This window comes from Vipera ursinii (genome assembly GCF_947247035.1).
Source record: "Vipera ursinii genome assembly, chromosome: Z".
Taxonomy (NCBI): domain Eukaryota; kingdom Metazoa; phylum Chordata; class Lepidosauria; order Squamata; family Viperidae; genus Vipera; species Vipera ursinii.
The window spans coordinates 109,817,483-109,833,273 of record NC_139517.1 but is presented as its reverse complement, the minus strand read 5'-3'; the positions used below and the strand labels follow the sequence as shown (position 1 = coordinate 109,833,273).

The window sequence follows — 15,791 nt, the reverse complement described above, 5'->3', positions numbered from 1 at the left end:
ACAGTAATTATTAACTTTTTTGGAAAAAAAACCCAAATTTATTTTGTAGTAGCAATAGTTTCTTTTTTATTTTTTTAATATACTTTAGGAAACAATATACAAAGCTGAGCTTTCCCACCATTTTCAAACAGTGAGACACTCCAATTACACAAAGTCAGCGTTTTGTGATGGCTAAGAACAGCAGTCAGCACCAGACTTGAACAGTTAGCTACAACACAAACATCCTTTCAAATGAAAAGTCATAATAGCAAGACAGGTAAAAACCAGGAGTTAACATATGACAACTGTTGGGAGGTGTCACTGATCCTTGTTGAATGTCATTAAATATTTTATACACAATTACAATTTTTTTTAAACAAAACTTCCTGTGAGGACTTATTTTTAATTAAGTAAAAAAGTATTCAACAAGAACAGCTTTGATGAAGAATCTCCAAACAGTCTAAATTGTAATATGTTATCGATCAAGGAAAAGAAAACCAGTGGTTTTTTGTTTGTTTCTTTGTTTGAAAACATGTTTATTACAACAGATACAATTCACATCTGACTAGCTTTTTCCTTCTTTCCCTCCCACAACTATGTTGACATGTTCATTGGGCTATTTCCTTATAATCTGAGAAAGGGATGTACCTTCAAACACATATGCCCAGTAGTAGTATCAGTCCATTCTTTCAGGTGCAAATGGAAATACATTTCAATAATTTATACAAACAAGTGGGTTATGCTCAATCACTGCAATTTTAAGCTACTGTACACAGGAATGAAAAGATTATAGAAAAGTGCCATAGCAACAGTGCCTTATGAAAGGAAGAAATTAGAAGGTTTTTTTTAAAAAAAAAAAACTAATAAAATCAGATCTAGGAATTTAAAAGGAAAATGAACACAGAAAATTAAAAACACTGCTCTGTAAAACAGAAATGGAAAAGCACTGCTGTTGATTAGGTGCAAGTGTGGAAACAGTTGTTTCATGATATTTTGTACATTACCCTAACTGTTTCAAACTGTTGCAGCTTTGAGACATAGATCACCTGGTGCTTGCATTGTATTTCAGGAAATGCAAGATTTCTGAACGATAAATTAACTAAAAAAGAGAGCTAATTTTGCAGACAGGTTTACATGTAAAAGGCTAGGTATTTAGCCATCTCAGCATTGATTAGTTTTGGATGTCTAAGCTCTGATACACATGGCTTCCCATGGCTTCACTCTACAAAACATATTTACAACGTGAAGAATACATCTACAAGAAATCTACATTTCAAGGGTTTTACAAATCACCTTGTATTTTTCCCCCCCGAATGACTTCCTTCCTTTCCCCTTTCCCATGTTATTTTGTATTGCCCAACTCAACGGTCCAAAGTCTACTCAAATGCAGCTGAAAAAAGTTAAGACTGGGCAACTAGTTTTACAGTCTTGTACTTAAAACCCATGTGCAATTATTCAATATTTCACACCATGAAGGAATTCTGATTCTTTAGTTTTTCAAGTTCTTTAATTTGTTGTCTCAAAAAGAGTATCCTATAAAAGAAAATAATATAATTAGCATCTGAGATTCCAAATTGATTCTTCAGTAAGCAGTTATTCTGTGATAAACTTGTTTATATGGTTTTTTAACTTTTTTTAAAAAAGGATAAAATTCTTGGGCCTGGAAATGATTGACCTACCTTAATGGTACACATAATGGACTAAATTATTGTTCAAGATCCGGAGCACACAAGGGTACCTTCAGTAGTTCAATGGCTGTGGAGGGAGGTATTATGCCTGTTTCAGTCAGCATCATCCTGGTGTTAAATTTTAACAGTTCCTAGCCCTTGACTGTGCACTAGGGAATCATCCTCCTACATTTATATAAAAGTTGTACAAACAAACATAACTGAAAATTTAGCAAATCAAAAAAATGCACCCAAAATGAATTACCTTTGCTCGCGCAAAGTTGCTTGAATTTCACATACTCGAACTAAAGATCTTAAGTTTTTTAATTCAGTACAAGTTTCAGACATATGGACACTTCCTGTATTATGAGCTTCTTCACGTAATCTTGATGCCTAAAAAATTAAAAGGAACTATTCAAAAATTTATTTCATTTCTAGATAATGCTGAATGAGAACTAGAATCTAAAAATAAGAGCACACAAAGCCCTAAACTGCTGTGTTAAGGTTAATTATACTACCATATTAATTATACTACCATACTCTAATACTACTCTAACCTGCCAATTGGGGTTGACTCTGGGGCTATTAAAACATGATTAACTTATTAACATAAAGCAATCACAATAATATTCCTACCAAGCAAGATGTTCTTCAATGTTAATAAATAAATAAAATGTTGTTTTATGTGGTATTTATAGTTGGAAATCAAGGATGTATAGAATATATATTACTCAAACCTCTAGGACTAATGATAGGACAACTACATATTGAAAAGGAAGGTTTGAACCCAATAACCTACCTTGCCATTTTCCGAATGAACCACCTTCATCATTGCCAAGTGGTACTGCCAGAAAGAAAATCTCTCTTCCTACCCACCTCTGAATTTAAGCAAGCCTCTCATGACATAAAATTTTGAATTCTTTGTAAGTTTGGGATTGTCAGAGAATTTAGTTGATTCAATCCAATCCCCTGATCAGTCAATAAATCCAAATTAAAGTATTAGTGACAGATCACTGTCCATCCTCTCAGTACATTCAGGAAAGGTTCCTTACCTCTTTCCTGAGTAACTGGATATAGTGTTAAAATGCTCTTAAAGAAAACTTAGATAGGAAGTTCTTAAGAAATGAGAAACTAAACTTTGGGATAAAATCATATACGTCCTTCTTCTAGAAGATAGCAATTTGAGCCTTCCAGATATAGTCCACATATTTCCAAAAGTAAACTTTTCAGAATAGTAAGTAATTTGCTATGATCCAGGAATGTTCTGGTTCCATGGTATAACAAATTAATCTCAGAACATCCAAATCAATGTTTCCTGGAATATTCTGGGAGATGTATACACATCTAAGTAAAAAGCACAGTTGTAAACTATTCTAGTTGAGAAAAAGGAGAAAAAACAGAAAAAGAACATGGTGCTTATTGAAAAACCCAAAAGCTTACTAAACATATAAAAACAAAACAAGATAATCTTCATGCAATAAAGAAAAGAGGGTTAAACTAAGTCAGCAAGAAAGAGCAAAGGCACATGCATCTACCCAAACTAGATAACATCATCAGTTTTGTTTGTTTCTGTTTTGTGAAAGTTTAGCCAATTATTATTTAATTAATCTTATAAGTAAATTATAGCTTAGCATTACAAATAAACCCAGCAATTATATGATTCTATATCAGTGGCCCAGTATGGGTCTAAGATTAACCAGATTTTATTTTATATCTGGATTATTCCAACTGACCTACTGTGCTGACATAGGCTGCTCATTCAATTCTGCTTAGTTTCTCCTGCCAGTGAAAAAGATTCCCAAACCATACATGGACTACTTAGCATTAAGTCCATGTAAAATTACAGATTGGTTATCACGATCAATCTTCCCCTACAGCCTCACAATGTGAAGCAGAGGACCATTGACAGAAGATCTGGAAATATATTAGTGTTACCTGGATCATCTGCATCACATATAGGTTAATAAATGTCTACGTAAACAGAGTTAGAATGAAAACAACAGTTAACAACTGTAGGTTATATAGTATTTTTTTTAAAAAAAAACTACTTCTGCTGCTTTTATAGCCTGTTTCTTCCCACCCAAAGAAATTATTCTAATCTTTCTCCCTTTCTAAAATTATGGAAAATATTAATGAAAAATGCTTACTAAACATTATCAGATACAAGTAGTCCTTGAGTTACAGTTCATTTAGTGAACATTCAAAGTTATAACAGCACTGAAAAAAGTAATTTATGACCATTTTTTGTAATTTTGATCATGGTCATTGGATGAAAATTAAGATGTTTGGCAACTGACTCATATTTATGATGTTTGCAGTGCCCTGGGGTCATGTGATCACCTTTTATGACCTTCTGACAATCAAAGTCAATGGGGAAACCAGATTCAGTTAACAACCATGATAGTAACTTAACTGTGGTGATTCACTTAATAACCATGGCAAGAAAGGTCTTAAAATGGAGCAAAACTCATTTAACAATTGTTTTGCTTAGTAACAGAAATTTTGGGGTTATCTGTGGTTGTAAGTCGACTACTACTTGTACACAAAAGTTCTAATAAACTGATTTACAACACACAAGAAAACCACTGAATATATAATCACCTGTTTTTCTGCATGATCTGCAGGCCATCCTTGGACATGCTTTATAAGATTCTCATTGAAATGGCCTGCCAGTGTAGGAGTTAATGAACATGTAGGCCGTCCAGATGCATTCTGTGGTGCTGTTGCGTTTGAAGCACTTGTATTGGAGGTATGATTTGGACCAGGAGATGGACTACTATAAGAAAAAGAATGAACTGTGTCACTGTCACATTAAATTCATACAATTTTCAAATCTTCTATGTCTAATATATTTCTTTTTCCTACTACTTTGCCAGCCACTAATGGATATGCTTGTCGATCAGAAGGTCGGCAGTTTGGTGGGTCGAATCCCGAGTGCCGCGTAGCAGAGTGAGTGCCTGTTACTTGTCCCAGCTTCTGCCAACCTAGCAGTTCGAAAGCATGTAAAAATGCAAGTAGAAAAATAGGGACCACTACGGTGGGAAGGTAACAGCGTTCCGTGCGCCTTTGGCGTCTAGTCATGCCGGCCACATGACCATGGAGATGTCCTCGGATAAGCGCTGGCTCTTCAGCTTTGAAATGGAGATGAGCACCGGCCCCTAGTCGGGAACGACTAGCACGCACGTGCGGGGGAACCTTTACTTTTACTGGATATGCATTTATATTAAAATATATATAATTACCCAAATCTTTTTTTAAAATTTATGCAGGTTATACTGAATTATTTCAATAATCACTGACAAAATTTTAGTAATTGTTGATTTTAAACACTGACTATCCTTACAGAATCACCAAAGGACCAAAAGTTATTTGATTACATGTGTATTTTATACATTGCTTTCCATAAATCTTTCATTCGAATAGCTGAATAGTTTTTTATTTATACCATTTAGAGCTTTTTGAATTAGAGTGGCATAGCAATCACAATAATTCTTAGACTTATATACCGTTCCATAATGCTTTACATCCCTCTAAGTGGTTTACAAAGTCAGTATATTGCTCCCAACAATCTGGGCCCTTATTTTACCGACTCTGGAAGGATGAGTCAAACTTGAGTTGGTCAGGATCAAACTCCTGGCTGTGAGTAGAGTTAGCCTGCAATGCTGAATTCTATCCACTGAGCCACCACGACATAGAAATAGTGATAATAAAAGAAACAGAAACAGCAGCCAAAAAAAGCAGTTTTAGAAAACTATCTGGACTTACTTTTACATATAAGAAAAAAACAATATTACCACCTATCAAACTGCTGTTTCTCTGAAGGGTACATATTTACTATTGTTAACTCCAGCATCCACCTTCTTCCTCTGAGAAAGAGTTGGGAGAAGGTAAAACATGTGGCTTAGTAAGACGTGTAGTTTCTTTGAAATGTATTTAAGTCAAATTGTCTCTTAGGCTGTACAACAAAGTTTGTGTCCTGAGTTACTTTAGACCCAGTTTACTATAGAATGAAGATGATGGGAATTGTTTTCATAAAAATCAAGGGAATTTTTGGGAAAAATCTTTCTCTATAATGTTTTAAAAATCTTACATATAGCTCTCTGATATTTTCAGCTATTTAGTTGTTCAAACAAAAGTGGAATCTAAACATTTATTCTACTGCTTAGAAACAAATGAAATGGTTCTTATGAATTTGATAATTCAGTGTACTTTCCTTCTGTATTTTACAATTAGCAATATTTGGGCTCAGGAAAATGTTTTTGATTCTGATTCTGATTCAAATGTTTAATATAAGACTGCGCAAAGCACTTAGACAAATTCATTTGTTTACTGGACCCCCTTGTATTCTTCCAGCCAACTTATATCATGTAAGAAAAACATTAACAGATATTGGTGGTTAGATTGCAAATTTAGCAATATGATTATTAGTCTGCAGGAGAGATATTTCTTCTAAGAAACAGAATAATTCAATAAAATAAGAAAATATAACATCTACAATTATTATTTTTGCAATGCATAATTCAAACCTTAATTTAAAAACCCTGAGTAAGATGTGATGAGAAAGTATGCCATCGAAAGGCGTATATAATATAATCAACATTTCTAGTACAATGCACCATGAAATCAATACTTAATTAATTTAAATTTACCTTGAACGCTGAAGACTTCGAGGAGAAGCAGGTTCATGACCTTGTGGTTTATCAGCAATCACAGGTTGCTGAGACGTTGACTGTAAAACTGGTCCTTGCTTAATACCTGAAGTAGTAACCTGAAGTTCAAAACTTGATTAGATACCCACATTTGTTCAAACAGCTATAATCAACAGACTGTCCTTCATCAATATTTATGCCAGAATAAAATAAACCCTACTGTAATATAATCTTGGGACTATTGTTAAATTAATAACAAAATAAAACTTGCCCTGAGATGGTCTGGCTCCTTCTGATAAAAGCAATCCTGATAAATGAAGCTAGAGCTGAATGTTTAATACTATGATTTTTTGGTTGCTATAGTAAGGTAACTTCTATTTAGCTCTCTTTGGCGGTATACTGGGAATACAAGAGCCTTAGGAACTTGTGAACATTCAATCCCTAATTAAGATCTATTTGGTCTGAATCGTTACGTCCCATCGCTTAACATCAGGGACAAGTTACTACCCCCTGTTGATAGGGCCCGCAATCTGGGTGTCCTCCTAGACTCGCAGCTCTCCCTGGAAGATCACATAGGAGCTGTGACCAAGGGGACCTTCTCCCGGGTTCGACTAGTTCGCCAACTACGGCCTTATCTGGACCTGGATGCCTTACGTACAGTCACCCATACCCTTGTGACCTCTCGCCTAGACTACTGTAACGCTCTCTACATGGGGCTGCCCTTGAGATCCACTCGGAAGCTTCAACTGGTGCAAAGTGCAGCGGCACGGACACTCTTGGGAGCCTCCCGATACTCCCATATCACACCTCTCCTCCGTGCGCTGCACTGGCTTCCGGTTGCCTTCCGTGTGAAGTTCAAGGTGCTAACAATGACATACAAAGCCCTACATGGCATGGGTCCGGACTACCTACGGGAGCACCTTCTGCCAATGTCAGCACCCCACCATCCTGTGCGCTCCCACAGAGAGGGCCTCCTCAGGGTGCCACCGCTCAAGGAATGTCGGCTGGTGGCCCCCAGGGGGAGGGCATTCTCAGTGGGTGCGCCAGCCCTCTGGAACAGCTTGCCAACCAAAATCCGGATGGCCCCCGACCTCCGCACCTTCCGGCGCGACTTAAAAACCTTCCTGTTCCAGCAGTCCGGCCTGGCATGATAGCTTTAATTGGGGTCCCAGTTTGTTTTTTACTATTGTTTTTTATTGTTCAATCTGTATACCTTCCTTCCTCTGTACACCGCCCCGAGTCCCTCGGGAGAAGGGCGGTTTATAAAAACAAACAAACAAACAAACAAACAAACAAATAAATAAATAAATACTGATTCAATATCACCTAGAGAAGCTTCATGAGCCCAAAAAGCAGTCAGCTGGAGTCTATATTACAATCTTGCCACAGTTCACCTATTCAAATGCCAGACACATGACTGCATCTTTTGTTGCTCATGTTAAAAATCAACACATAAATAGGAATACACTAAAAATAAATAAAGTTAGTTTTTTCATCCTTCAGAGACCAATTCATACAGTTAAGATTAGCTGGGAAAATATCTTAAAATATTTCAGTCTTTTATTTTATACAAGAAATATTACAACATAGAAGGCACTAAAATATCATTGAGAATGTTTAAAATCTGCAGATGACATTATGGTAAAACTTTTAAGAAGAGAAATATTTCAAGATCTGGACACAATGGACTGAAATTAATAGGATGAAATTTAATAGAGGGAAATATAAAGTCCTGCACTGGGATAAGAAGTATTAAATGCATATGCATACAATGTGGAAGACCAACTGAGCAACTTTTTAAAAAAGGTTTTGAGTGTCCTTGTCAACTACAAATATAAACTACCACGTGATGATTTATAATTCTATGAACATACTGGAGACTAACAATAACATTAAAAGTCACCTTTGGCTGTGATGATACAGGAGGTGTACTAATCAAAGGTTTCAAAGGAACTGTGTTAGTCTGAGGCGTGCTTATTCTTGGAGATACATATGATCTTGGTGATGAAGCATCAGATGTTAAAGACATTGGGGACTGATTAGATGGCTGAGCTGTGAATTAAATCATAACAGTGATTTATTGCTTATTGACTGAGTATTTTAAAAGAAACAGCATTCGTATGACAAGTCAGGCAACCCTATAAATTTGCTGCTGTAATTAACATAAATAAGGTCAAAGCAGGCATTACTCCCTCCCATTTATTATGATCACAGACCAGCAAATTTACTGCATCAAAGAATGAAAATCTTACATTGACAAGGCACACACAACTATTCGCGCTGCAACAATAAGTAGGATTTAGGAAGAACTAGACAACTCATGCCCTGTTCAGTCATTGTTTCAGAGTTATTTTCTTAACTAAGCAAAGAAACAGAATGCTCAAGGGTGGGCAAAAAAGCAGTGGGAGAGGGAGAGATTTTCTGTCGGCTCCCCTTGTGAGGAAGCTGGCAGGGAGCATCAGAAACCTTCCTTCCTTTCCTTCCCTAATCTCTTCTCCCTTGAATTCCTGCTGGTTCTCTTTTGTTTGTGGAAAGCTTGCAGGGTGAAGGTCAGTGGGGAAGCCAGCATGAAGTTGCAAGGCTGCTGCTGGATGGGAAGAAATGAGGACTGCAAGACTGGGAAATTGTCTCAGAACATTGAAAATGAAGATCACCTGATCAGCAGCCTATAGCACTGAAGCAGCCACAACCTCCCCAAATTCCATTCCCTCAGAAGTCATGTATCCCAGATTTTATAAGTTAAGTTAGTCCATTTGGGATATCTCAGCTGAAAAATTATTATCCTGTGATGCATTGTTTCAACCAGTTTAAAAGTCATGACAACAAATGCTTTGGTAGTATATATGTAATTTGTTTTCCACAGAGTTTTTGGAAACATGAGGTACATAAATTGCAGCAAATGAATAAGCAAACAAATGCATGCACTGATCTACAGTTAGCTTTTTATGAGAGCAATCTCCATAATTTTAACCTAAAAAACTAAGAACCGCACACAATGAATAAAAATCAAATTTCTCCTTGCATACTAACCATATTTAGAAAATACAGCTACACAAAACATTCTGTGCCCAAAACACTGAGCCATAGGCAGTGTCTGTACCAAGATTGAAAATCTGGGCACAAACCTGAAATACAGGTTTATTTATGATGACAATTAAACCCAAAATTTCTACTATTAAGCAAGACAATTGTTAGGTGAGTTTTGTCCCATTTTACAACTTTTCTTGCCACAGTTGCTAAGTAAATCACTAGAGTTGTTAATAACAGTTAAGTGAATCTAATTTTTTCACTGACTTTACTTGTAAATCACAAAAAGTGATCACATGACCCAGGGACAACGCAACCATCATAAATATGAGCTGATTGCCAAGAGTCCAAATTCTGATTATGTGACCATAGAAATGTTGCAACAGTTATAAGTGTGAAAACAGTCATCAGTCACTTTTTTAAGTGCCATTGTAACTTTGAATGATCACTAGGTTGTAAATTGAGGATGGTTAAAATAAGGGCTTCTTCTGCCTCCTCTGCTTATCTTGATCTAAGACCCTTACCTGGTAAATTTGTATTTCCCTCTAGTTTTGATACAAATCAAGCATTACAACTGAATATTTGGGATAAGATAAACATGACTAGGGCTTGACTTCAGTTATTATTTGACCTACTGAAATCCTAGCAATTATTGAGATTTCTGTACTTAATGCTACAAGATATGTATGTATGTATGTATGTATGTATGTATGTATGTATGTATGTATGTAAAATAACAACCCATTTATTTATGGAAATCTTAACAATATGGGATAATCTGGTTAAACTATAGTGGATACTTTTAATGGGAAGATTAAGATGAATCTCCTATATTTTTATTGCTAAGCATCAACTCAGCCCTGTAAATATTATTTTAATACTCTTCTCAAACTGAACAACAAAACAAATCTGATATATTTCTCAAGTGCTTCTTGGAAATTTGTTGAGCTAAAGTTTAATTATTTAGTTGAGTTGGTGCAGATGTTATTATTGCCAGTTCTGTTTCACAGTAGTTTTAGTCCTGAACAAATTCTAAAATGAAATATTTTAAAGAAAATGATAAATCTGATAATAATTTTAACATTTGTAGAATAATGAACTTAAATTTTTCTGGTAAACCTGTGTAGAAATCACTTTAATAATTAATTCTATTATTTTAAAATGAGATTGATATGAAGAAAATTTCTTAACATAACATAAATTAGATACAATCTTTTATATATGCAGGTATAATTGCCTAAAAATGGACATCTACATAGAAATAGTAATTCACATGGCTGAACCAGCTACAACTGCCAACTCAGGACTGAAATAAATGGGTAGATAAGGCTTTTAATCAATTTTTCTGTGTTAAGTATAGCTATATTCCTAGTATTTGATATCTATGAAAATATGCAGAAACATGAATTTCTAGGGCATAAAGATTAATATAGTGGCCATACAAAATTGGGGGGACAAATCTACAACTGATTTACAGCAACAGATCACTTTTGTGTCCACATTTAGGTTTTGGGGCAGAATGGCGTGCATGTGCTTTTTTTGCCAAAACGGCAAGGCGAAAACTTTTCATTGATAAAATCAAAATATTTTCAAATTATTCTGTTTACAATGTGACTTTCTAGGACTCTCTATTCTTTAATATTGTGGTTACTAATCTTAAAACTATATTGTTAATACTGTTGTGTATACTTTATATATACATAGGTAGTCTTCAGTTAATAACTTCTCATTGAAAGTTGTGATTGTGCTGAATAAGTGGCATTTATTATTGGCCCTCCATGTTCTAACTGCTGCTGTGCTCCCATAGTCACTGGTCATGATCCAGGCATTTGGCAACCAGTTAATACTTACAATGGTCACAGTATTCCATGGTCATGTCATCACCATTTGTGACCTTCCCTGCCAACTTCCCACAAGCAAAGTCAATCTGGAAATTGGCAAGGAAGGTAGTAAGTTATTCCTGTTTTTTCTCCTGAGGAACCCCACTATAGAGTATGACATCCCAGAGATCTCTTTCTCCATAGCACACACTCATTCTACAGCACCCCCAGCACCTATGCAGCACAGCAGCAACCCCTCCTGAAATACACTCACTACAGCAATCCTGCACCTCACTCTGTAGTACTCACCTACCAATAAGTCTGCTTGCCAGCTCCCTAGGACTTGCAACTTCCTGTCAGCTTTTCTATTAACTTTGCTTTTGGGAAGGCAGGAGTTAGTCACAAATTAGTCCCACTTAACAACTCACAACCCTCACAACTGTTGGCAGCAGGGATGGCTGCGACTGACACTGTTAAGCATGATATAGCACTTTACAACTGTATCACTTAGAACAAAATTCCAGTCCCAATTACTTTCATTAAGCAAATGCTACCTGCATGTTGCTTTCTATTAATTAGATAAATATAATAAAAACTACCCAATCCAAGGTACTAGAAGCAACTGAAAATATAAATGCAGTGTTTTTTTTGTCATAGAACAAATGGAACGGTGTTCTGGCACTTTTTTTTTTTTTTTTTTGAAGGGAAGAACCGGCTCGTTCTAAGCCGCCAGTACGAGTAAAGCTCTGACTCAGTAAAAGGAAGCTGACCAGGGAAATCGAGGGCATCGAAGGTCAACCCGGAAACACTTCCATGACCCCGAAAGCAGACCCTCTTCTCTGCCTTGGTTCATGGGGCTCCCCCTGCCGCCACCGCCTGTCCTCACCCCTGTGTTGGGAACCAAGACTGACTCCTGGAGTGAATCTCTTTGAGGGACCAGGAGCGCTCCCAAAGCAGCAGGGCCACTGCCGCCTTGGTCACTCTGGCTCTGGAGGAAGCCTCTGTGTCATCAGAGGCGGAGGAGAACGAGGTGGCAGAAGACATCCCAGCTCCGAACAAGCGGCCTCTCAAAAGCCGCGGCAATGGCGTCCATCAGCTGACGCTGCTCAAGTGATCTGTGCCTCAGAAATTCCCTGAAGCGGTTCTTCCCCTCCCCTCCCCCTCGGTAAAAGCCTTTCAAATGGAGCCAGAGCTGTGCGTGAGTTCTGGCACCTTTTTCTTTTTAACAAAAAAAGCACTGTATAAATGCATTTTTTTACTTCAGTAACTTTACTTTAAACTGAATCACCAGGTTGCATAGACCTTTGAACAGATATATTTTTCATATGCCACCAGCCCTTTGAGGTAGTCTTAAACCTCAAGATTATGAATATTAGTGCCATTTATATTATGATGTTAGAGTAACAGAACCTTGCAAGCCTCTCTCCTTTTACATTCCAGGGAACTAGAGTGGGATAACTAGTTCTCCGTCCGCTGTCTGGGCTGAGTCCTTCCTCCTGCCTCTCAAGGTTACTCACACAGCACATTACACATGCAGAGCAAGCCTTGGTTTGAATGTTGAAGGATTTCTAATGATAACCAAGAATTCACCTATTAACACAGACCCAAGATGGGATACACATCTTCACAAGCAGGGTGTGGCTGTTGGTCACACAGAGATTACCCAACTGCTCCTTCTTAGAAATAATCTGGTACGTTTAAAACTAGAGGCAGAACTTCAGAAGTTATGAATTGAGGCTCAGAAAAGCAGATGCCAAGAAGTTCACATATATAATATTTGGGAATTTCCAAGAAGTTGGAATAGTCCAGTTATCTGAAGTGAACCTCTAGTATATTCTATTTCTGGCAGAAAAGGGTAAAGCAGGTAACTAAGAAGTTGCACGAAGGTTAATTTTGTTGTACTAAGACAAACTTTTAAGTCTAATATTCTTATTCCTATTTAAAATTAAAAGTTTTCTTATTTGTGAACGAAGTATATAGAAAATGTCTTCTCTAGAAATTATTTTGTATTTGGTAATGTTAATTTAAAATACCTAGTAGTTCTCTTTAAGGTTGCATGGTCACAAAGTATGAGGCATTTATAACCAATTAGGGCCATCTAGTGGCCTGCTCTGTTCTTTGAATTTATTTTATCCCTAATTGTTAAATCATTCAACAAGATTAATAGGGTGTTATATGTTGGTGGAGCAGTGGGCTAATGCCTCCTTAAGTAACACCAGCTGCCTGCAATTAGTGCAGGTTCGCATCCCACCAGGCTCAAGGTTGACTCAGCCTTCCATCCTTCCGAGATAGGTAAAATGAGGGACCCAGATTGTTGGGGACAATAAGCTGACTTTGTAATAATGCCGCTGGGGGGGGGGGGGGGGGCAAAAGCCCTAATAAGCAGGCATATGCATAGAATGAAGGCTATTGCTAAGCACATTGGTTTGTGCTTAAACTGTAAGCCGCCCTGAGTCTTCAGAGAAGGGCGGGATATAAATGGGATTAAAATAAAAATAAAAAATAAAAATAAACTCAAAGTACTTTAGTACAAAGCAGAAATCTAATCTTAAAAAAAAAACTTGGTGTGCCTTTGAGTCAGTCTTGATTCTTGCCAATTGCCTGCAAAAGTCCATGAAGATTTCTTGCCGATGTTTTCCAAAGTGGTTTGCCACTACTTTCTTCCTAGGCTGAGAATATTTGACTAGCTCAAAATCACCCAGCTGGCTTTGTGCATAAGGTAGAACCAGAATTCACAATCCCCTGGTTTCTAGCCTGGGCCTTTACATTAAAATGACTCTGTTCATTATTTGACAGTGTTCCCTGTCAAAATACTATATGAAACAAAAAAGGTAATAAATAATATAATCACAAATGCCAATCAAGCCAAACAATGGTAATTTAGCTATCAGTAGCAAATCAGCAGGACAATCATTAGGAAAAAAATTTACACAAAATTTTATACTGTTATCTTTTCCATTATTGAATAGGGATGCTATAATATTCCATTACTGAATATGGATGCTATAAGAGCATTGATCAACTCACACAATTTGCCTCAGATAAACATACATATATACATACAGGTTTTCTTTTCATTATTTTGGTAATTATAGTTCATTGATCAAGCTCACATGAAATACAAGACAACTTCAGAAAGACAGCAACAAGAAGTGTCCAAATTACCTTGTGTAGAAAGCTGTGTTGCTTGAGTTATCAGAGAACTTATATTAAAAGATGGTCCAGCAGTGAGAATTTTATGAAGAATGGACTGCAGAGAAGCTTGTGTCACAGCAGCTGTAAGAACTAACATACAAAGATTATCAAATTGTTGTTTCCTAAACCAAAGCAAATTAAAGTGTTTTATACATTTATGAAAAAACTTAGCAACTGAATATATAGATACAATGGTTTTCCCTCTCCTTCTGAAAGCTTTAGTATACATACCACTACATGGAAATGTCAGATTGGTTTTTCCAGTCAGTAAGAGAACTTGGTTCTCCCTCTGGTGATCTTCACATATCATCTGCCTCTTTACTCTTTGTTATTCCCCAAAATTAGAGATTCATTATTATTAAGATTCATTAATTTCCAGAAGGATGCACACATGGGTAATCTTTAATGACCGTTTGTTCAATGACTGTTCAAAGATTCCAAAGCACTGAACAAGTGGTATTTATCACCAGTTCTCAAAGTTATGGCCATCGCAGCACCCCTGCAGTTACATGATTGTGATTCAGGTATTTGGCAACTGGTGTACAATTTTGATGATTGCAGCATCCCAGTCATGTGATGTATGAATGCCTTATTGTCATGTGATTGCCAATTGTGACCTTCACTGACGGCTTCCAACAAGCAAAGTCAATGGGGAAGCTGGAAGGAAGTTACAACTTGAGACCACATGATATCATGCTTAACACTGCATGATTCACTTAACTATTGCAACTGGAACCACCATTAAGTTAGAGCAGTCATGCGATTTTTTTTTTTTGCTTTATGATCACATTACTTAGCAATACAATTCCCAGTTCAAATTATGATTGTAAACTGAGGACTATCTGTTTCTATATTTAGAAATAAGTCCTAATGAATTCAATGGTATTTATTCCCAGGTAAATAACTCCAGAGAACTACCAGAAGTGCAGGCAGGATTTCGAAGAGGCAGAGGAACTAGGGATCAAATTGCCAACATACGCTGGATCATGGAGAAAGCTAGGGAGTTCCAGAAAAACATCTACTTCTGCTTCATTGACTATGCTAAAGCCTTTGATTGTGTGGATCATAACAAACTGTGGCAAGTTCTTAAAGAGATGGGAGTACCAGACCATCTTATTTGTCTCTTGAGAAACCTATATGTGGGTCAAGAAGCAACAGTGAGAACTGGACACGGAACCACTGATTGGTTCAAAATTGGGAAAGGAGTCCGGCAAGGCTGTATACTGTCGCCTTGCCTATTTAACTTATATGCAGAGCACATCATGAGAAAGGCAGGGCTAGATGAATCAAAAGTTGGAATTAAGATTGCCGGAAGAAATATCAACAACCTAAGATACGCAGATGATACCACTCTAATGGCAGAAAGTGAAGAAGAACTAAAGAGCCTCTTGTTGCAGGTAAAGAAGGAGAGTGCAAAACTTGGGTTGAAACTTAACATTAAGAAAACCAAGATC

General features: G+C 36.8%; 1 protein-coding gene across 3 annotated transcripts in view; it reads right to left on the bottom strand.

Annotated features, from left to right (window-relative positions):
* Positions 1–830: 830 nt before the first annotated feature.
* WAC (WW domain containing adaptor with coiled-coil) overlaps positions 831–15,791 on the bottom strand; it is a 54,012-nt gene continuing 39,051 nt past the window's right edge. For all 3 annotated transcript variants that reach the window (XM_083379422.1, XM_083379421.1, XM_083379423.1), the window contains exons 9-14: positions 14,308–14,427; positions 8,199–8,347; positions 6,296–6,414; positions 4,248–4,422; positions 1,912–2,039; positions 831–1,512 (exon numbers count right to left, since the gene is read on the bottom strand). In XM_083379422.1, the coding sequence (XP_083235548.1) occupies positions 1,443–1,512; positions 1,912–2,039; positions 4,248–4,422; positions 6,296–6,414; positions 8,199–8,347; positions 14,308–14,427 (761 nt within the window). In that variant the 3' untranslated portion in view covers positions 831–1,442. The remainder of the gene's footprint in view (positions 1,513–1,911; positions 2,040–4,247; positions 4,423–6,295; positions 6,415–8,198; positions 8,348–14,307; positions 14,428–15,791) is intronic.